Source organism: Cyprinodon variegatus, unplaced genomic scaffold, assembly GCF_000732505.1.
Source record: "Cyprinodon variegatus isolate N-32 unplaced genomic scaffold, C_variegatus-1.0 Scaffold293, whole genome shotgun sequence".
Lineage (NCBI taxonomy): Eukaryota > Metazoa > Chordata > Actinopteri > Cyprinodontiformes > Cyprinodontidae > Cyprinodon > Cyprinodon variegatus.
In genome coordinates this window covers 65,363-88,192 of record NW_015150746.1, presented here as the reverse complement: position 1 = coordinate 88,192, position 22,830 = coordinate 65,363, and the positions used below count along the sequence as shown (strand labels likewise).

Below are 22,830 nucleotides of genomic sequence, written 5' to 3'. Positions count from 1 at the left end.
ATATTAAGTCAAATCTATGGATTAATGTTTCACTAGACACAGTCAACGGTTTTACTAATTCCACCTTAGCCCTCAGATCTTAAACCCTTTAAAAAATCTGTAAATGTGTGCTGAATAGATGAGAGCATAGAAAGGAACCAGGACTGTGGCTGATATAGACTTCCAACCACATGAAACATTTCTGAGAAAGAAGTAATCTCTGTTTAAAAAGGGTTAAAATTATTTACAATAGAGGCACAGATACACTATATTACCAAAAGTGTGAGACAAAGTGACATCCCATTCCTAATTAATAGGGGTTCAATATGATGTCAGTCCACCATTTGCAGCTAGAACAGCTTGGACTCTTCTGGGAAGGCTGTCCCTAAGGTTAAGATGTGTGGTTTTTTTTTGGCATTTGTGACCATTCTTTCAGAAGCACAATTGTTAGGTCACACACTGATGTTGGACTAGAAGACGTGGCCCTTACTCACTGCTCTCATTCATTCCCAAGGTGTTCTATGGAGTTGGGGTCAGGAATCTGTGTAGGCCAGTCAAGTTCATCCACACCAGGCTCTGTCATCCATGTCTTTATTGCACTCAGAGCTCCTTTCACTCAAAGTAAGATGTGAAGTGTAGATCTTGAAAAAAAAAACCCACACCATAATCCCTCCTCCACCAAACTTTCCACTTGGTGCAATGCAGTCAGACAAGAACTGTTCTCCTGGCAACTGCCAAACCTAGATTCGTCCAATAAATTTCTACATTACACCTGATCCCTTACTCCAGAGAGCGTGTCTCCACTGCTCTGAAGTCCACCAGCAGCAGCTTTCCACTGCCACATCCAACACCTGTCGTTGTGCTTTGCTGATCGACCATTGAAACCCATTCAATGAAGCGCTGTGCACACATGGCCACGGGATGTGGGGTGGGGGGGTGCTGCAGCACTCCCTAGTGGCAAGAGAGAGATAAAAAAATATTAAAAATACTTTGCACACATTATAAAATTCTTATGAATATTTTTGGAAATGATTTTGCCATTTTTTAATTTTACTATTACGTGTATTTGGATTCAGCACAAGTTCATGGAAGCTGTCATGGCAACAGAAAGCAAGCTAGAGCGTGGTATCCCACTGGCAGCAGCAGACTAGTTAATTTATATAGGCTAATGACAGAAACGAGGAGGAAATATGGCACAGAAGCGCATTTCTGATTCGTCCGCTCATGAGAGACTTTATCTCCATGACTTAAGAGTGCCCTTGAACATTTAGACACCTGTAACCAGGGAGGGCACCCTGCCTGTAGTTCAAACTAAGAACATGGTTCTGATGCGCACTTTCATCTATCCATGCTGTTTAATGTAACTATAATATTTAGAGTGTTATTTTGATCTTGTGCTCTTTGTGTAATGGAGAACTGTTTTATAATGTTTAAATAGTATAATAATATAATTATTTCCTTATGGCTTGCATACAATAGTAGCTATTTAAAATTTCCCCACTTTCCTTGATGGGCCCTTGGCTGGTCCTTTGTAGGTCGCCTAAGATTCCTTTATTAAAGATCAAACTTTGTACTAAATGTTCTTTCTGTCATGATTTGTGCACATTAAGGTCTAAAGAGAAGCAATACCTCCTGGTCAGACCCTGTAATTCAGTGAAAGGGTGGAGTCAGAGTAAAAAAAATATGCACGCCCTGAGAAGGCCAGTGGCTAGAAGTTGGAGGGAATTCGGCTGCCATTTGAATCGGCTGCCATTCGGCTGGCTTTTGATTGGGAAGAGCCATTTTGAAAGGCTGCTACTGTAAAAGGATTTTGGAGCTAATAGTCACGTGCGACATAAACTGTGACTCAGGTTCATGCAGCTGTACTATGATGTTATTATAGTGGTATTGTCAAGTTTGATTAATAGCACATATATTTACCTGAGAACTGATGTCTGTATGTTAGACCCTGGTTGCGTGCACTGAAGTATATATATGAAAATAAAGTAGTGAATCTAAATCTATTTACCTATTTATTTTTATTGTATTTTAATTGGCCTATAAGCTCAAAGGTATTTTGTCCAAAAAAAAAAAACCCAACAAAAAAATTAACAGCACCCCCTGTTTAAAAGTCTTTTAAGTGGCCCTGGTGCACACTGTTCTTGAGCTAATCTGAAGGCCACATGAAGCTTGGAGGAGTGAAGGAATTGACTCTGCAGAAAGTTGACGAGCTCTCTGATGAGGCGCTTCAGCATTTACTGACTCCGCTCCATCAGTTTATGCGGCCTACTGTACCACTTTGTGACTGAGTTACTATTGCTCCCAAACACTCCCATTTTATTATCATACCTCTGACAATGGACTGTGGAATATTTTGGAGCAAGGATATTTTTTATGACTAGATTTGTTGCAGAGGTGGCATACTCTCGTTTCCACACTGGAATTCACTGAGCTCCTGTGAGCAACCCGATCTCTCACAAATGTTTGCAACAACAGCCTGCATGCCCGTGAGCTTGATTTAATACACCTGTGGCCTTTGAAGTGATTGGAACACCTGATTCCAAAAATTTTGGGTGGGTGAGCAAATACTTTTGGAAATATAGTGTACATATCACTAATAATTTTCTAAAAAAATAGGTTTGAGTTTACTTTGCAATATATATATATTTTTTAAATCCCTTTTATTATCTTTATCAAAGGTGTAAGAAAGTTTGAAAGGCCCTTTTTTTATTGCTTATCCCTTTTATATGCTGATGTGAATTCTAAATAAACATCCAAAATCTTTTTTCTATATTTGGAATTTGATTGTCTGTGCCAATTTGTCCAATTAATTAGTTCTAATCCTGCTTTTCAAATAATTAGAGAAAAGTTTTCTTTGATTTTTGAAAATAAAATGGGATTACTGAATAATGTTCAATGTAGGTATTAATTATAAGGATCTAGTACAACTATTATATAATAAAATTGTCTGCTGTCCCCACATAATCAGAGATTATAGTTGGGAAAGTAAGACTGACAGGTAAAACCATAAAAAAAAGTTCTCCCACTGACTGCCTGTCCTCTGCGATTAGTTCCCCTGCTTTGATGTATTTCTCACTTGATTCCACCTGAAAAACTGCTGCCTACAGAGCAGGTGCATTCTGAGCAGGTGGAGCATTACGTAGGAGAAAGTAGAGCTGGAATAGTCTGTTTTATTTTAGCTCGGTGAAAACCGTTTTTGGATCAGACTTTCTAACATTCTTTTGTTTTTGTTTCATATCGATGTTCCTAAAGTTATTGCTTGAGCTTTTTAGCAGTTCTGCTCTTTTTGCTGAGCTGCAAATCTAAACTCTGCTCAGCCCCCACTGATTACTTGCGCACAGACTCTGACACAGACAATTAATTTGCCAGGGGAGAGGCTAGTCTTAATTGGGTATAAGTGGGATTTTTCTTGGCTATGTGCAACAAAAAATGACAGGCTGTGTGCATGAGAAGTGAAGACCATCTGGTCCCTTAGGAGCTTTGAGAGATGCCAGACAAATGGAAAAAGAAACAACAGAAAACCTGTGTGGGTTTGAACAATGTTTTTTTTTTTTTTTTTCCGACAGCCTCTCTTGTTACCTCGCTTTGACGCTCACAGACATTCTACGGTAAAGGAGTCGCCATCATCGGGTCAAATTACATGCCCCCATGTAGCAGCTTCAAGGGGATGTACAGAAGGTGAAGAACCTGAAATATTTCTGTGGAAGCATGTTGATGTTGTATACAAGGATTAATACTACATATTTCAACAGAATGTATGTTGAACAGCATGAACATAGGAAAATTTTTTTCAAACTTATTCAAATTGATATCACTATATAGATGTATTTATATTTGTTTATTTTTGATAAAGAAACAAAATTGTGTACTACATCTATCGCGAGCAGTACTTTAGAAGCTTTAGATGCAAAGAGTCATGGAGTCTTGGAGATACCATTGGGAACCCGGGAAGATCATCTAATTTACTGTAATTGGGAAGTGAAAATAAACAAATACGTGTTCCCGAAAATTTTATTTAATTTGTAATTAACACCACCTGTAATTCATTCTTAAAATAAACTAAGCTGTTCTGTGAACACCTCAGATGTTTGTTAGAGAAAATTTGGCGACACAATGAATACCAATGACTGGATAGGGATAAAGCCGTAGAAAAGTTTAAACTAGAGTTTGGTTAGAAAAAACTATATCTGGGCTTAGATAGATCGTAGTGCAAAGTTTAAATCATATGTCAAGGAAAAATGTCTGGCACAAACTAAAAATCCACCTAGACGTTGATAAGAAGTTTTAGTTAAAAAATAACCAATGTAAGTTTGGGGAAGCTGAAGGTGGGGAAATCTGTGGAAACAGCCGGATTTTGAAAGAAAGCCTCCTATGGTCCTCTTTGCAGTTTTGACATGGGAAACGTGAAAAAAAAATCTGAAAACATGAGGAAAATGGTACTTAGGTCATACGAGACCAACATTGACGTTTCAGAACTTACATGAAAAATGCTTTGAGTGGCAGAAGACATTGCACATGAAAACACCCACCCAATGAAGCATGGTGGTGGCAGCATAATGTTGTAAGGACACTTTTATTAAACATGAACAGGAAAACCGTGCTAAGTCTATGGAAATTGATCTCTATGGGTAGACTGACAAAACAATATGAGAAGAAACCCTACTAAAAGACTTGAGATTCATACCTCATCAAAAACAGAATTTGAGCCGAAAGGCTTTATTCCTTAAATTTTGGTTTTAGATGTGTTTGTACTCCATTATAGCTTACAGGAATAGTTGAGTTATCTTTTCAAATTTTCAACAGATTCTTAGGAGACCTGCTAATCCACCGTTTGTTGGAACTCAGTTTAGGGAAACTAGGGTAAGATATAAAACATGCAGGACGCCATGTTTGAGGACTGACTTTGGAGATCATTGGTTAAGTTGAGATAGATGGACATAGTGGACGTTATCCAAATGAAAATCTGTGGCAAGATTCAAAAATTATGTTCATCAACGCTCTCTGTCCAAACTGAGCTTAAGTTGCTTTTCAGTTAGAAGCAATGTTCATGTTTTTATGCAAGGTAAAATAGTTAAAAGGTCTAACAGCTGTAATTGCAACAAAGATAAAACTTTCTAGATTATTTGTTATGAAATGTTTGGAAAACCACAAATCAGTTTCATTCTACTCCATTTGTTCTTGAAGTTTGTGGTTTTAACCTGACAAAGTGGGTAAAATTTGTGTTCTGCCATTGGTGATTGGTAATATAAGTTACAAAAACAAACTATGACAAAGAGGGGTGAGATTGTAAAAAGAAAATATGAACGAAAGATTCTGCTGGTGAACTCTTGTCATCAAGTTTTTTCTCTGCTCAGTGAGCTCACCAATACAGCGATCAGAAACTGTAAAGTAACAACATACCCATCAGCTTCCAGAGAGAAACACAGCATCTTTTGATAATACTAATCCACCAACTGGTTTAAAACCTTTTTTTCAAGATCTCCAACTGAAACACAGTCGTGCCCATTAAAAGGGATTCTTTTATGTTCATGCACAAAAAAGATTATAATTTGCTGTCCAATTTCATTGTATAAACAATAACAAAAATTGTTTTATTATGTCGATCATTTGACAAACATCACAACATACTTGCATGATTGCTCCAATGTGAATGTTTCCCACACTTTAATTAGGCAAAAATAAACCCAGTACAAAACTATGTAAAACAAACATGCTTTCAGTTACACTTTAAAGCCATATTCCATATTCTAACAAAATTCACATCTGATAAAGATAAAAAAGAAAATTAAAACTGCAGAAGGATGCAGAAGCTCATCATCATTTTCTGTATTTATTTGTCTTATGATTTTTTTTTTTTTTTTTAGTTCACATCAAATAGAACAGACATACATTGGCACATGCAAAGTGGACACTTTGTGGTGCTTTAAGTTACCATCCAAATCCAACTGAACAAAGACTGGATATCTATTTCTGTGTTCTTCAAACATGAAAATACTCTCAAATATTTACAAAAAAAATATACTCACAATGCCCATTACTCGATTAAAAAACATCTCAGACTAGGTTGAGTTGAACTTGTTGAAACAAAATGCTGTGTGTGGCAGAGCTTGCTGTTCAAGGTAATTAAATCAACAAGAGAAAATAGGCACCGAAGAAAATCACTTAAACAATACAAAACAGAAATCAGATAATGGACACCCCAAGAGAATATGGCTTTAATGACATTTCAAAAGAAAGATTTTGAAGCAGATCCAATGTCTGTATTTTTGTGTTTTTTCCTCATTCATAATGACCCCTTTTTTCAGCAGGCAACTTGTCCCCTGTCAGACAAAGAGAGGAGCGCCTCGTCACAAGTTTATAACCTGTGGTTGGTTCTGAGGGGTCGTCCCAGTCACACAGGCCCAAAGCTCTTTTCTTATCTGTTAGGACTCATGCATCATGTCTGAATGTAGGTTGGATGCTTTTCACAGTCCTGGAGTGCATAGGTTCTGCAGGTGGTGCTAGGATGCCTGCGCTCTCTGTCTTTTTTTCTCCGTTCCTACAGCTTCCGTTGCTTTCTTTCAGATCACCATCAAAAGACAAAGTGCTTGTTTCTAATCAGATCCTGAGGTTGTTGTAACTCACGTATGTTTTCTTAGTTGCTTGACCTGTGAAAGAAAGAGCATACAAACTAGATTTACTTGAGCTGTTCTCACACAAAACTAAAGCAGAATAGAAAGGCGATTTCAATAGTAAATATGCATCATTCACTTTGGCAGGCTCTTTCTACTGTGCTGTGAATTCTTATCACCAGCTGTGCGCAATCAGTTGCAATATTTTCTGGACTAGCACATCATTTCAGCTTGCACTGCCTGCATGGAAAGCTTCAGCGTCTATTTTCAGATGTTAACTGGTGATAGAAATCACAAACAGCACTAAAGTGGGCACCAAACAAATGTTAGGGCATGGAATGGGAATCCAGGCTCGATTGCCATGGAAACGTATCAGAGCATGGCTGAGCGCCCAGATGCCGTTTGTGTTTGTGTGTCATACTGCACAGCTTTCATAATGAGAACCAATATCAGTTTCAACCCTTATGAGAGGAAACATATATTTTTGTTATCATTTTAGGTCATTCAAGCTCATTTTGACCTTTTAAACAATTAGTGCTCTGTAAAAGTTAATTCCAGGGTGATGGATTGTTTCCAGTCTAGGTTAATCTTTAAGTCCCCTCTGATGCTGTAAAATAGCTATTTGAAAGCTGTGGTTTGTTATACCAAAGTATGTCTAGTAATTAACTTGTTGCTGCTTGCTCAGCACCAGATCCTTGTGGTTCTGGTATAATGATTTTATCACACAAACATGAGTTACCATTGCTACCATTGCACAAACTCTGAGTTAAACCCTTTTGGGCGGGGTGGATGCTTTCTTCAGAGGCTAAAGTCAGGCTCATAGAGACCAATAACATCTTTATCATGTGGAAAACTTCTAATTTTGCTTTTTAAAAGCTATATTTCAAGGCCTTATCTAAATATTTTTATCAACGTGTTCCACAAATGTGGACTGTGAATAGGATTTTAAAAACATTTAAACAATAAGTGAATGTTATACAATAACAAAAGCAGAGGATAGTAACCAGAATTACTGCCTGAATTGCTAAGGATTGTCTTTCAGACATAGGTCAGGACTCTACCCTAGTATTAGATGTGCCAACTGCCTGTCATCTCTTCTTGGTTTAACGTTCCTTTATAAATCAATCATCTCCTATATGAAGATTATGAAGACCAAGGTTAGGTCCATCATGACACATAAACATCCTTTTTGACCTGCTTGAGAGTTTCTACCTGCAGTTACACACCTGACTATGACAAATGAGAATCAACTTTCAAAATATCCCAATAAGGTAAAAAAGAAAAAAAAAGTTTGAGTTAAATTGTATTCATGTTTTACTTTACAGATTACATATCCACAAAAATATTATTTTGGTTGTAGATCAGAACAGGCCCAATCTTGGTCAACCAAAGCTGAATGTCCAAAGGTAGCTGCTACCACTGATGCAGGTTTTGAAGGGGATAGTATTATGGGGATTATCCATGTGCCACAGTGCATGAGATTGATCAGCATGGTTGTTATCCCAGAGGGGAACCTCTTATAAGATAAGTCACATGATCATGGTGTGGTGTTGTCTGTTTGATAAATAGATAGATGCTTACAATCACACTACTAACCACTTAGAAATAAGCACAGATTCATATCAAAGCTCAAGATATGGCCTTCATTTATAGAAGGCATAAGTATTTTGGAGTCATGCATATGTGCTTGCAGTTAATCTTTTCCTGGATCAGGTTATGCCCATGCCAAGTAATTTTGATGTTAAATTGAGCTTTGGATTGTGCTCTAGCAAACAAAAATCCAGGTTAAGATTTGTGGCTAGACTGGCAACAATTTCCTATATGACACCACAGGCTGACGAAGGTGAAAACTAAAAGCTACAAGGAACGATCTGAGGTGCAAAACCTGGAGTTTGAGGAATTTTTCTAGAAAAACTTCTTGTACCCTTGTAAAAAAAAAAAAAAAAAGGCGGAAAACTAGGGAACTTAGATTAAACGGATAACTTTATGCACCAATAGTTTGTTTTTAATTATTGGAATATTATATTTGAAGTTTAATTTTGATATATTTAGTTTTTTATTCAACTTAGAAAACACTAAGACTTGAAATCTAATTTGGAATTATCAAAAAAAAAAAAGAAAAGAGGAACACACAAAAAAACATAATTTCCTAATACAGGTATAGTACTTGCAAAAATTTCAGGGCAATTTTTGGAATTAAAGTTTCAAAAAGCAGATCTCAGATAAATACTTTTTTATTGGCAAATCTGCACTCCTACACAAGCTGTACACAGACTACTTTATATTTGTGTCATTTCTTTAGTGTTGTCCCATTACAAAAGCATAATTATTCATAAGTTATGAACCATTTTTACCCCTTTTTTGTGATATACTGTATATGTATGCATACTAATAAACGTAGCATCTCTCTTTTAAATTCAGTCAGAGAACATAAGATACGTAGCTCAGAAGTGATATGTTACCCTGTCTACGAGCTGATTTATTATGGAAGAAAAACATCTTAAACCTTAACAACAAAAGGTTTTTAACTGTCAGAGGAGGTGAAGTTGCAGTCAAAATGATCAAACAGAGCTGGAGCTTAGTCTTTCTTACTGTATATGTACATGTAGCAGTCTTCAGCTCCCTGTCAGAATAAAAGCAAAAGCCTGTAACCAGTTGCTATAAAACATACTGACATCTAATTCCTGGAAAAAATACATAAAAGATCAAGGTGGCTTTTAGTTTTCGTTAAAGCAAAATGTCACCTCAAAAATATTTAAAATAAATAAATTATAAATCAGAAACCTATTCTTAAGTTTTTGCATCTTGAAGACATTTAAGTGTCTCTGTTTTGACAAAGGGATGTGGGGGCAGATATGCAGACTGAAGGTTGAGACAGACTGATGTAGGAGCTATTATTTAGTTGAGGAAAATGACACACCAGTACTACAAAGATCCAGTGCTCTGCAGAAAATTGAAGAAACGTTTTTATGGAATATAATTTTAAACATTATTTAAATAGCATTTACTATGATTGATAATTCTAAAGTATACATTATTGTGAAGAAAACTTGTTTCTTAAACCATTTTCAGAATAAGAATAAAAAAAACTGTGGCCTGTACAGTAGATGTAGTCAACCCATCTACATCAATACTATGTCAGATCCAATTTTTGATAAGGATACATGTGCAGCAAAAAAAGTCTGCGAATTGATGCAATGGGACCCAAAATATTTTTGGATTTACATTAAAACCAAACAAAAAATCCTTAATTGGTGGCAGTGGGACTTATTTTCTGTCAAAATGTTCCCTTATTGGCTCTGTAGGAAGCATTTATGTTACTTGTTTTGGAATACTTTTTGTGAATTCGTGTTTGTTTCATGAAGATAATTCCAGCTGTTTAGAGTTAAATCTTATTGTAAATCTGATCATGGCTTCTTTTCTGGCAAAGTAGTGGTTGGGACGAGCTAACAGTCAGCCTTTTTAAGGTTTTATGATAGATGTTGAATCTTTTGAATTTGACTTTCATTATTTTTATCTTTTTAATATTTTTGCTTTTGTTTGTAGGACTTTCAGATACTCACAGTGAACTATAAATAATATTCCTCCAAGTTCTTAGTATTTTTTTTTTTAAATAATTCTTCTCATTAGTGGTGCCAACTCCATGGCTTAGAACTTCATCTTTTTGGATGGCAAGTCCAAAACAGCAGCAAATGCAATTTACATACATAAACAGGATATAATCAAACTGGTCTGCATGAACATAAACTTCCAAGACATCCTTCAATATGGCCAATATTCAATGGGGTTTTCTTTTTTCTGCCCACACAGTTTAGTGCTTCTTGTTTTGAAGCTCCGTCGCAGTCTTGTAGTCTCCAACACGCTTGCCTCCAATACTGGCATGCATTTAACTCCATCATTCTTTAGATCACATCTGACAAGCCTAGATTTTCTACTTAAGAAAAGCAGCCCCATAGCATAATTTAGCTACCACATTCTTTCACTGTGTAAGGAATACTTTCAAAACGGCATATAGCTGTAGTTGTTCTAAACACCGGGTTTTGTGCATTTAGGCCAACAAGTTAGATTTTTGTCTCATGTAAACATTTTCTTTTACATTTGCTGTACCTCCCACAGGGCTTGGCGTGTGTTAACTGTGAATAAGACTTCCTATGGTTTACTTTCAACTATGGGTTTCTTCTTAGCATTCTAAAGCCAATTTTGCAAAGTGAACATTCTGATAGTTGTTGCATCCTCTGTCCTCCCACCTGAGAAACAGATTTCTGCAGTTTATCCAGAGGCGTTTTACTGCTTCTCTAGCTTGACCAGATGTCCCAAATTGTGTGGGACAGTCCCGCATTTTTAATCTGCACACAAACCGAAGCAATGTCCCACACTTAACTTGGTCTAATGACGCTAAGTGATAAAAATGTATTTACAGGAACCTTTCCTAAATGCAAAGAAAGCAGAGCTGTGCCAGTGCCCCATGTTATGCATTTTAAAACATTATATGATGGAAACTATGAATAAGGAAAATAAAACACACCCACAAGAAAGACAATTGAAGTGTTTATAACTGGTGAGGCAGTGAGTGGGGATTCTTAAAGGGCTTTTTGTAAAGTTTGCCAACGTTATTTTTCAGTTTGATACGATGGGAGCTTGATGTAAAGCAATACTGTAAAACAAATGCACAGCTGAGAAAAACATCTCTGTACTGCATTGTTCCTCATACGTATTTTAGCTGTCCCACATATGTTTCTTTTTCAGATCTGGTCACGCTATGCTTCTCTGATTAATGCTCTACTTGCTCAGTGTGTTATTTTAAGTGTATGGTCATGTTGTGCCAGGTTTACTTTAAAACAAACCCTACTTTAAACTCCTCCAGCACTTGCTTGGTCTTCATGAGGCTTTTTGCAGACTAATGTTCGCTAACAAATGAACTTCATTGTGCTCATTTCTTTTCCCATGGTATAAAAGTAATTGGGGCTTCAATACAAATGCACATCCAACATTTCATATTTTTCTTTAACATAAAAATATTATCTGTTTTTTCTTTTTAATGATCTACTCTTTTGGCTTATTACATCTGAGTTAATCTCTGCATTTTGTGCTTGTGCAAAGAAAAGTCTCTGTGTTGGGAAAAATCGGTATGTAAATCTTGATCGCACACAATGTACTTAATTCCTATTCTACGGTGTTAACGTTGCTATGGCAACCAGCTCACCATGGGCTACACAATTAAAGTCGCACTACTTCTTTACCGCTGGATTTTGTGGTCTCAGCCTGCAAATATGATGAATAAAACATTAGTATGTGCACAACAGGCTTGTGCTTGTTATCATTAACATTCTTTGACAAAACTTTTGAATGGGGGAGCCAATTTGGTCTGTATTTACAGGTCCTGGAATGATTAATTTACCTTTACTATCTTAAAGTTTGTTTTTGCTCATTGAAAGCTTATGTTGTCTTATCATATACCTTATACCCTATACCTCTTATGTGTAGTTTGTCTTTTGTTACACTCTTTTATTAAGGCATTTTCCATTGTTGAGAGAAAAAAACCCATCTAAAAATAGGGCCCTGACACATACATAGACACACATGCCCGATCGGAAAATTGTGATCGACACTGAATCAATTCAACAGAATTACAGAGCAAATGCTCCTGTCTGAGAGCGGTAATCATGAAGATATTACACCTTATCAATACCAATATAAATCTGCAGAATTGCTAATGCTCTGAATCCTATAAATCACTCTGAGTCATTTTGTACGGGCTTGGAGGGGCCTGAAAAGGAGGTGGTTGGTGCTCTGACGGTTACAGGAGTTGACGGACAGTCTCCTGGGATGGACGAGGCACAGTTCAGGTTTCAGGGCGGTCATGCACATAAATTCGCCATTAATAAATGTCACTTCCACTGTTGCTGAAAAAGGAGGGCGAAAAGGAGGAGAGAGCGTTTGGGGTAGAGGGACGAGTCGAGAAAATATTCATGCAGCAGAGACAGAAGGTGAGAGACACACAGAACAGATGACATCGGGCACTTTTGGGACTTCCCTCCAGAGCTTGCTTGTCCTGCTTGGGGACTTTTTTATGTGCTATTGCAACAGATGTTATGATTTTACCCTTGGTTCAGAGTGTACTTCGAGTCAATGAGGCACATGTGTGAAAGGCAAGGATATATTCGCCCTCCCCTGATACACTCACCCAGCTCTCTGACTTACATGTGTTCACCTCACACATACTGCTTCACGCGTAGGCATATATGCTTGCAGTTGCTCAGACACAAGCCAGCATGTTGGGCTCATAACAGATGAATGTGACAACTGTTTGGAGAAATTCCCTGGAAAATCTGTTACCTCAGAGACGTAATTCAAAGAGGGAGTGAGGGAACAGCGCACCTGTGGGTGCCATGATTGCTCGACATGATTAGAGGCGCTTGGGGGAGCGGGGGTCTGTGAAAGCTGTGATGTGTGATTTGCATGGGTTGTCAATCTTCTCTGTCTCTGTCCCTGACAGTTAAAGATGAGCAAACAGATTCTGCTGCAATAGGCATCTGAAATACAGCATTTTTATTCATATATTTTTAACCTTTCAAACTCTTTCTAGTTTTTTTGGATTCTCATCCAAAACAAACACTGTATCATCCAAACGTGGGAATACGTAGGCTGCCTCACTCACCTACTAATACCAAGCATTATCTTTGCTAATAGGATCATGCAAACTGTTTGAGATGAAGGCTGGCATGAGTAACACACAGCAACATAGACAGATTATCTGCCTCACTTTTCAGCGACAGAATCCTGTTTTTCCTTTTTTTTTAATCCTTCTCAGAGCATCGTCTCCTACGCTCGCTGTCATGAACTTGGACAAAAGGTCTTGCCGTTTATTGGGATAAAAGATAACTTGCTCCTCAGTGGAGGATATCGCTTATAATACTAGCAACCAATTAAATCAGGGGAATGGATTTTCTAGGAAAGTAAAGGAAATATGGGGGAGATCTAGGATGGGATTTAAATGCAAAAAAACAGCTAATTCACATCTAATGTGCAGCTCCGAGTCAGAGTTGAATTCTTGGGGATTTGTGGTTTGCATAATTTGCTGATATCAGACTTAATTAACTCATTCCTGATAAACAACAAGCTGCCACTGAAATTAAACTAATGTCAAACGATTACAATATCAGTTTGTCAAAAAAAAGAAATGTAATAACATTAATTTAAAAAATATATATATATATTTTTAGCTGGTAGATATATTGTATGTACTCTGTAAGAATATTGTATTTATCAAGGATCCATTGTCAAGGATCATTAACATAATCATTTTAGGATTCAAACAAAATTGACATTTGTTTCATGGTCAAATTACACCAACAGGGAGACTTCTAAACACTTGCTTACTAATGTGCAAAGACCTGAAAGTAAATATGGAGGTTGTTGTAATTAAGATAGTGAGAAGAATTATTGTTGTTGTAACTGAGACACCACAAGTAACTTTACCAAGATTTGAAGGATGAAAGCTACTGTTATCGAGATATGTTGTGGTACTCAATGTGACCTGAAGACTGAGCAGCTGGTACTTGCAGATGACTGTCTACGCCTTTTATTAGTCATTCTCATAATTCATTAATTTTACATGAAATGAAATGTGTTGAGCAGAAAACTCCAGATTATAGTGGTAATATTTAAAGCATGCACTTTTATTTTGCCCTTTGCGATTACAAGTCCAATGGTAATAGTATGATTATTGCTTTTAGTTAGTTTCTTCGACGCACATCAAGACAGAATTAAGTGATTTTATAAAATTTCACCGGATTACAGAACTTTTAGCAAGGCACCAAAGAAAGTAGGGTTGGTAAAAATCATAATTCTAATAATCATGATATCAAAAGCTTGTTTTTAAATATATACAATACAAAAAAGCCCCAAAATAAGATGGACCTCTCATTCCTGTGGGGCACCCTTCACCTACCTCCCAGTGGAGCAGAAAATGTGCTTTATAAATAAACTTGCCTTGTCTTGCCTAATGATCTGTTTGATTTTGGCTCACACCTTTGTCTGGAAAAAGCATCAAGACTTTGGTGTTGGAAAGAGAAGAAGAAACAGCGAGATGAGCTTGGAATGGAAAACAGCTTGCTAATGTGAGCGTTGAAATCACCTTACAGAGTTATTGAGCTTTAATACGTTAAGGTTCGTTAACGCAAATTATTTTTAACGCCGTAAAACATGTTTTAATAGGCAATTAATACAAATTTCTTCATGCTTTTTAGACCTTCTCTGGGCTGTAATTTGAATATTATTTTATTGTATCTTTTAGGTATTTATATACTTTTTAAAAAGCTGCGAGACAGCTCCACCCAGACTTATTTTCTGTCTACCTCTCCCACTCAACATGCTAGGTGCAGCTGTAGGCTCGCCTTAAATGGAGAAAACAGAAGAAACCTTTGGAGTTTTCTATCATTGTAGACCACAAAGTATTCAAGCTAATGGCCCCCAAATGGCTAGCACCACCTCTGCTGACACCTATCTAGTAATAATCTAGTTTTTATGTCACTTCAAAGGCTGCAAAATCTCTTATGTGAAGAAAAAGACGACAAATAGGTTTATTTACATTATTTAAGACAATTTTATATATATATATATATATATATATATATATATATATATATATATATATATATATATATATATATATATAAAAAACAATGGCTGTCCAGTCACTGATTGGCAACATAGTTGTTCAGGGACTTCATACTGTAGGTGGTAAATATAATTCCTGCTTGCTAACTGAAGAAAAAAGAAGGTGTTATTGTTCTGCATAAACAAACTTTAAGTTGATAAAATATCTTATTTCAACCAGAATACCTTGCACTAGATTTATATAGGTGTTATCATTCAATAATGTTGCCGATATCATTTTGTATGTTGTGGCATTTCCCTTCTTACCTTTTATCAAGCTGGAAAAGACTTTTGAAGAAAAAGTGTCTTTTTTATTTTTGTAAAGGTTAGATAAATACAAGTTTAAGATACCTTTATTCTGCAAACTTGTGTGTCTTTAAGACTTTACAGGGTGACCTTTACGGCGTGTACTCACTCATGGGGTCAGCAGCGGGGTTCTCACACAGCTCGGTCTTGGCCTCGCCGTTGGGCCGCTCACTGGGTTTCTGGGACAGACGGGATGACATTGTAGCAGCGGTGACCACAGCCTTGAAGCTACGCTTCCTCTTCTGCACGTTCAGCTCAGGGTGGAAGATAATGATGTACACCTTGGGCATGTAGAGCATGCCCAGCGCAACTGAGGCACTGAGGTTCATGGAGACAGTCAGGGTGGTTGTCTGAATGTACAGCTGGAAGGAACAACAGACAAGAGAAGAATACATAAAAAGATTGGGTTTTTTGCTTCTGTTTGAAGATTTGATCTTTTTGAGATATGCCTAATTTAGACCTTTCTAAAGAAAGGTTAATAAATATATATGTATATCTGCAGATTAATTTCTGAGTGGCTTATTGGCTTCAATTTCATAAGCAACCTTCAGGCCCCTCATATTCGAACATGGAATAGAGACAGCTTTACAGCAAAGAATCTGCTCAGCAATTTAGAAGTATGTCTTGTTTTATCTTTATGAAATATAGAATCTAAAAAAGACATATATTTAAAAGGTTGATGTTTAAGAAACTGATTTTAAATGAGAACCACTCATCATATGGATTTACCATAGCTTTATATTCTAAACCTTGTTTACTAAGCTCTTCATTGAGTTTTACTGCACTATCCCCTGAAGAGTCCCATTATCACAGTTCAATTGTGCATCTTTATCTTTTTTTTTTTCCTTTTCTCTTCTGTAATTTATTTTCCTTTCACAAAGTTTTACATTAAAATGTTTGGAAACAAAACAGTGAGAGCAGCTAATTTCTTTAACAGTTGCTATTTGTGGTTAAGCTTTTTAAGCAAGGTGTCTGTGTTACAACCGTCAAATATGCCCTCCTCCGCATATCTACTAAGGCAACAACATATAATTCAAAATACTTCATTTTATTGATCATGCATAAAATTATTATGTTCTGATAAATAGATTTTTTTTATTTCCTTAAAGCCATTATTATTAGGTGAACAAAAACAAACCTTCAAAAGGTATGTATCATTCTGTGTAATGCATTTAAAAATAAAGCTTCATTTTAAATTGGATGCTAAAAATTGAACTTCTTGATAAAATTCCTATGTATTAATATTTACTGCAAATAAAGGACTTTAGCTGATGACACAAACAATCTCATACTTGTTGTGAACTTCTTTTTTTTATAACCTTGTCATGGTTATTATTTTGGTGTGGCGTGGGAGCAGTGATGCATTCAGTGGCGATGTAGAAGCCTTTATTAAAGTCTGACCTGCAGCTATTCTCTCACGACTGAGAAGACTGAGGGTTTTTAAAGCAAATAGCAGAACCAGTGCCAAGACTGTATCAAAAATCACATGACCTCACATGACCTCTGTTCTATTAATCTGTTTCCTCTTGACTTGATTGATGGACCACACTGTCAGACAAAACTCCATTTCTGTCATGATCCCCCCCCTTCCTTTTCTTTTCTCTAGGCTTTCTTTTAGGACAGTGACTCCTCAACCAGCAGTTTTTGCTGCTGGCACCATTTTAATGAACATTATTGTATAACAAACGGCTAAATCTGACTCAGGAAAGCTAAATTTGTGGTATGTAAGAAGTCTACTTGTTTTTTTCTTCTGCTGTTTTCAACACAGTAGAAACAGCAGCACAATTCTTTCCAAACTGTTAATCAAAAACATTATTTATAAGGTTTCCAGTCATGCATTACAGGATGCTCTCAGTACAACCTTCTTTTACAGGGTCTGAACTACACTTTTCAAACGATAAGTTGTATTCCTGCACCTACATAACCCTATTTTGGTATTTTAATCTTAGACTTCATTTTAATATGTCAATTCTGTAGAGAGCCCATTGAGCCTTTGTATTGACAGCCAAGTGTGCCCCCTCACTACTTCTGAGTACGCTGGAGGAGAAGGCCTAGCGTCAATACGAGGGCATTATTGTTTCAAGAGCTTCCTTACTAATCTACTGCACTTGAAAGCGGCAGATATCATTTATACAGCTCCCCTCCGTCAGTCAGTGGCGACAGAGATGGGGCCAGCGTATGATTGTAAACACATTATCCACCGCCTCGTATCCACAGAGAGGTAACATGCTCATCGAATCAGAAAAAGAAGGGGGAAATGTCACCATTTGCATACAGTCTTACTTGGTAAATATCATTAATGGTAATTTCCGATCACACCGGTCTCATTTACATGTGAGGCATGTTTCTGTCTTTTAATCTCAAAGCAAAATAAATAAAATCAAATGCCTGATATCAACACACTGCTGTAATGTATTTCTCCCATCTCCTTTTACAGCCTCTCTGCTTAGCTATGTAGTAACTTCAGAGAGAATGATCTGCTTGCTGCACCATGCATTTCTAACAAGGCACTCTGTGTTGTTGCCTTCATCCTTAAGGGATATGATGTCTTAGCTTTCAATGCATTTAACTAATTGCCAAATGGTGGGGAATGCACATGTTATTGAACATACAACAATCTTCTCGTGTTCTCTTTTTATGTAATTAGCAGGCAGCTAAATATAACTGAAAGAAACTTTTAATAATACTCTGATACCTTAGAACGTGAGCTACAACCCAACTTATTAGATATGAATTCATGATGAAGCTTAATCCAAAGAGTGTGAACAATATCTGATTGGTACTCTCATCACGCAAGCTCACACATTTAAACTCCAGCAATGTGAAAAAAAAAAAAAAGTGAAAATGTGGGTTTTCACCCTTGTTAATACTGCTACACATGCACTCAGGCGCACACACAGAAGTAAACATACCAGCGCAATTCCTTTTTTTGCACCGTCTGTAATCACAGACAGGATTTTTTTTTTCTGCGCTCCCTCTGCTTGACCCAAATTCATAACCCCCTCTCAGCTACCATTCTAATGTTAAGCTTGTCACAAAACATTCATAATTAATTATTTTTTGCTTTAACATAAATAATTACATGAAGTCATTTTCCTGACTGCTCAGCAACACTCTATTTATAGATGCCTTAATGATTTATTTAAGTCTTCATCAGGGAATCAAACGCCTGCTTTTGAATTTTACATCTCATTGACAAACCAAATACCAGCATTGAGCCACAACAAACTGTGCGGCTCGACAAAAAGCTGATGAGGGTGTTTCTCATAATTAGACCTACGCACTGGGACCCACGCACTGCAAAGGCAATTTAGTTGAGTATGGTTTAGTGCTATAAATGGACACAGTGATAACGACTTGATTCAGTAAGTGACAATTAGGATGCTCTCTGGCCCGTCAGTGCATGCTTAAATAATGAATCCAGGGGATTTGCAGTCTCTTCTCAGGTACCTGGATATCTCTGGTTGTTTTAGGTGGCCTAGTTTTTTAAAACCAGCCCCTTCTCATGAATAACTTTTAGTGGGCTTTGAGTTGCAGAACTCCATCACATTTGGAAGACAATACTTTACGTTTGCACCCCCATTTCTGTGTTTTAGGGGTGGTGCCTAAAGGTTCTTGGTGTCGGTCACTAATAGTCAAAACAAGTTCAGGAGGTCACCTGAGCGAGATGTTTACATTTTTTCCAGAAATGAGGTCCTGATAAAATGTTTAGGCAGTCAACATTGTTCTATATAAGGAGATCGTTAGGGAGACTAAAGAAAATAGTTAATCCAAGAGGGGCCAAGACAAAACCACACTTGAAGAGTCCATAACCCTGAAATGGACAACTGACATTGTTGAAAGATGTAACAAAACTATGCCTTTTCAGTCAGAGTTACTACTCAGGAGATGCAGCACAAGCATATCTATTCATATTTCAACAACACCTTAAACGAAAGATGGAGAGAAATTGGTTTGTAGTCTCAGAGGTTCCTAGCAGAGGTTCTTGATTTGCATAAAAGTTGCCCTTGGCAGCATTAGAGGAGAGACATAAAAATAGCAATTTCTTTTTATCACTCAAGTTAGAAAACTGTCTGACCACTGTCTTGCATTTTTGCACATCTTTGAGAATGTGGAACCCCATATGTTAACTAGGAATGTACTGTTTGCTGCTGACATTAGAGAATGCTGGTAGCTGGAGTGCTTGTTCAATTCAATTAACTTGCAAGCAAAATGAATTTTTGCGAGATTTTTTAATTCACGGACTCACGAGGCCAATAGATGCAATAAACTCAATATAGAAATGTTTCAAAGTAATGAAATGCAGTGACGTGTATGACGTCAACAAGAAGCAGAATGCTGAAGCAAAGCATTCATGGCTGCAACAGTTTTTTTGTTTAGTTTTTTAAATAAGCAAAAGGACTCGATTTGTGCTTATGTGATTCGGAAAGATATTTATATGTTCTTCCTGACAGGATTTGGTAGAGTTTGATTTATGGGTTAACTCCACTAGTGTTGAAGCAAATCACGAACGTAATACGTCACAGTTACTACAACAGGCTCTATGCATAACTCCACTACTTTAAGACTCCTTTGTTTCCTTTCTTACATTACTTGATGAACTGATTAATCCAGGTGTGCCAGATGTGTCTAGCCAAGAAGACATTGGCCAGACACACCTGGTTCCAGTAATGAAGACAGAAAACAAAGTAGCTGCTTTAACTTCAGGAAGCCCATTGGCTAAAAGCTTGAGATGGGAGGCAGGTACCACTGGGTGATTTATCTAATCAGCTTGAAGAGTATTTCTGAAAGTCTTTTCCTTTTTTGATCACATTCCATAGGAGCCTTCTTAGACGAACTCTGTGTAGATTTCAAATTGAACTACATGTATCAGTCTAGCTTATACCAGGGTAACATTTTGATAGTGTTGGGCAAATGCATTTATTGTTGAGTCAAGCGCATTCATGTTAAATGGTTCCAACTTAGCAACCAATTGAAGCATTACATTAAAGATGGGTTGTGTGGTACTCAGACCTACTGTTCTACATAGGCCTAAAACCTCTCAGCAAAATAATCAACAAGACTGGCTATAGATAACATCTCAGAATTTCAGCCACCTGCTGTTAATGGGTGACATCAAGCTGCATGGTAAGAGTGAGTGAGACATTGACTCCAGATCCACACCACCAGGACCTACAGCAGGCACATTGTAATGTTATTTGGGCTGAGGAAATTTGCCTAGATGGTGACGAAGAGAGGGATGGTATTTCACACAAAGAGAAACACACAGAACAAAAAGAAGCCACAAGAAAAAGCATAAACAGTCAAATACCTGCAGCTAGTAAGGCAAGTTCGAAGAAGTCAGCTTGAAGGCAAGAACAAGGTTAGGGCAATTATCTTGCCAGTAATCATATACCCTGCTTTGGTAGACAGTTGGCCAAAGGAGGAAATTCAGCCCATTGATTAAACTATAAAAGCTATTCACCATGCCTGGTGGGCTTCACCCCAAATCCAGCATTTAAAGACTATACGCTAAGCGTAAAGAAGGATGCAGAGGTCTAGTGAGCATCAAAACCACTAGATACACAAGAGGAAACACCAAAGCTCCAGGAAAACATCATGAAGATGGCCCCAAATGACAAAGCATGGAAATAAAATTTCAGACAATAGAAGTGGGAAAAGGAGAAACAAGGAACTTTCTTTCTTTTTGGCCACATACTGAAGAAAAAAATTTATCCTGGTTAGCTTGGGCGTGGTTACTAACCAATCAGTGAGGTGCTTTTGCGTAAATTTTTGGGTTGTGGTGTATTCAATTTGAATTTTCTGTTTGTTTGGGGGTCCATTGCCTTCTATTATTGACCAGTAATAAAAGAATTGTAAATGTAGGAATAAACTATTGAAATGCACCTAAGAGTTTGTTTCTTCCGATTCTTCCTCCTTGTCTATTTTTCACAACGAATCCCATTTCCATTTATTGTTAGCACTACCATGAATGGTGAATTTATTCCTCCCTTTGTGAAGAAAAAGCTCATCCATATTAAATTATCCTGAGCTGGCTTGTTACTACTCAGATTCAAAACAATTTAAACTGTAGTAAGAGTAAAAGTGGATGTGACATATATGTTCATATACTTATATATTTTTTGATTATTAATATAATAAACACAGTTACACACATAAAAATATTATATATTTTTTTTTTAATTTTATATATCTATATAGTATATCATTATTATTCAGAATTTTTAAGGGTTGTACTGGGATAATAAGTATTATACTATATAGCGGAAACTTTGTTGTATTTTGATTTACAAAAGAGACTAAAGACATTGTCGATTATCTTTATTAATTCTAAAATAAATTTTTATTTTTTGTTATTGTCAAGAATGTTTGTCAAATTGTAATGTTACATCTATTTATGCTGTATCTCACTAAAGGGACCTAACAAGCACCTGATAGATTTGCACTCCCAAAATAATTTTGGGATAAAGTTCATGCAAAATATGAACATTTGCTTTTTAAATTCAGTTAAAACAATAATAAATCTCAGACTGACAGGTTTTAGCTAAGCAATGACTAGCCCAACTCTTTGATTGGCTGTCACAGCTCTGCCAGGTTGTATTGGTTGAGAGCAACCTTAGTTTAATAAAGTAAATGAAAATGATCAAGTAGCTCTATTGTTTTATCTCATTTTATTGGCAGAAGTCTCTCTCAGCAACAAAAAACTTTAATCGATGGATGCTCCCCATCATAAAAACAGATGTAGAGGCAGACTGGCTTATAAAATCTATTCACTTAGCAAATAGCCTCTCTGCCCCGACACAGATTGCAGACATTTGCATATATTCAAGAGAAGGCTTTTTCATATTTATTTAAAATATGCATATTAGAGGCAAAAAAATAATTTTGTTTCCCCAAAAATAAAAGCCATAAGTGATACAGCAATTGTATGGTAAAAGTACCATCTGCTGAAAGCTTATTTTTTTGACAACAGAAAGTGATATAAGAAATAAAAATATTTCCTTTTTTATTGAATCAATAAATAAAGAGATACATAATACCACAGACTAACATTCTGGAGAATAAAGTGACCTTCTCTTTTAAATCACAAAACTAATACGTATAATAGCATAAGACTTTCTCCTCTATCACCTTCAATTCAGTTTTCTTTATGCTGCTTTTGATCCTTAACAGGAAATGATTGTTAAGGAATATCAAAATAGGGGCAAATTTCTTTAAGCTGATGGAATTGATTACTTTGTTTACTGATATTTGTATTTATATTCAAACTGAAGTG

The 22,830-nt window shown here is 36.6% G+C and overlaps 1 protein-coding gene across 1 annotated transcript in view; it reads right to left on the bottom strand.

The window, feature by feature from the left end:
- Positions 1-5,839: 5,839 nt before the first annotated feature.
- Positions 5,840-22,830, bottom strand: part of LOC107090377 (metabotropic glutamate receptor 7-like) — a 70,726-nt gene continuing 53,735 nt past the window's right edge. Inside the window, exons 8-9 of the mRNA XM_015383710.1 lie at positions 15,664-15,916; positions 5,840-6,626 (exon numbers count right to left, since the gene is read on the bottom strand). Of these exons, the coding sequence (XP_015239196.1) occupies positions 6,577-6,626; positions 15,664-15,916 (303 nt within the window). The 3' untranslated portion in view covers positions 5,840-6,576. The remainder of the gene's footprint in view (positions 6,627-15,663; positions 15,917-22,830) is intronic.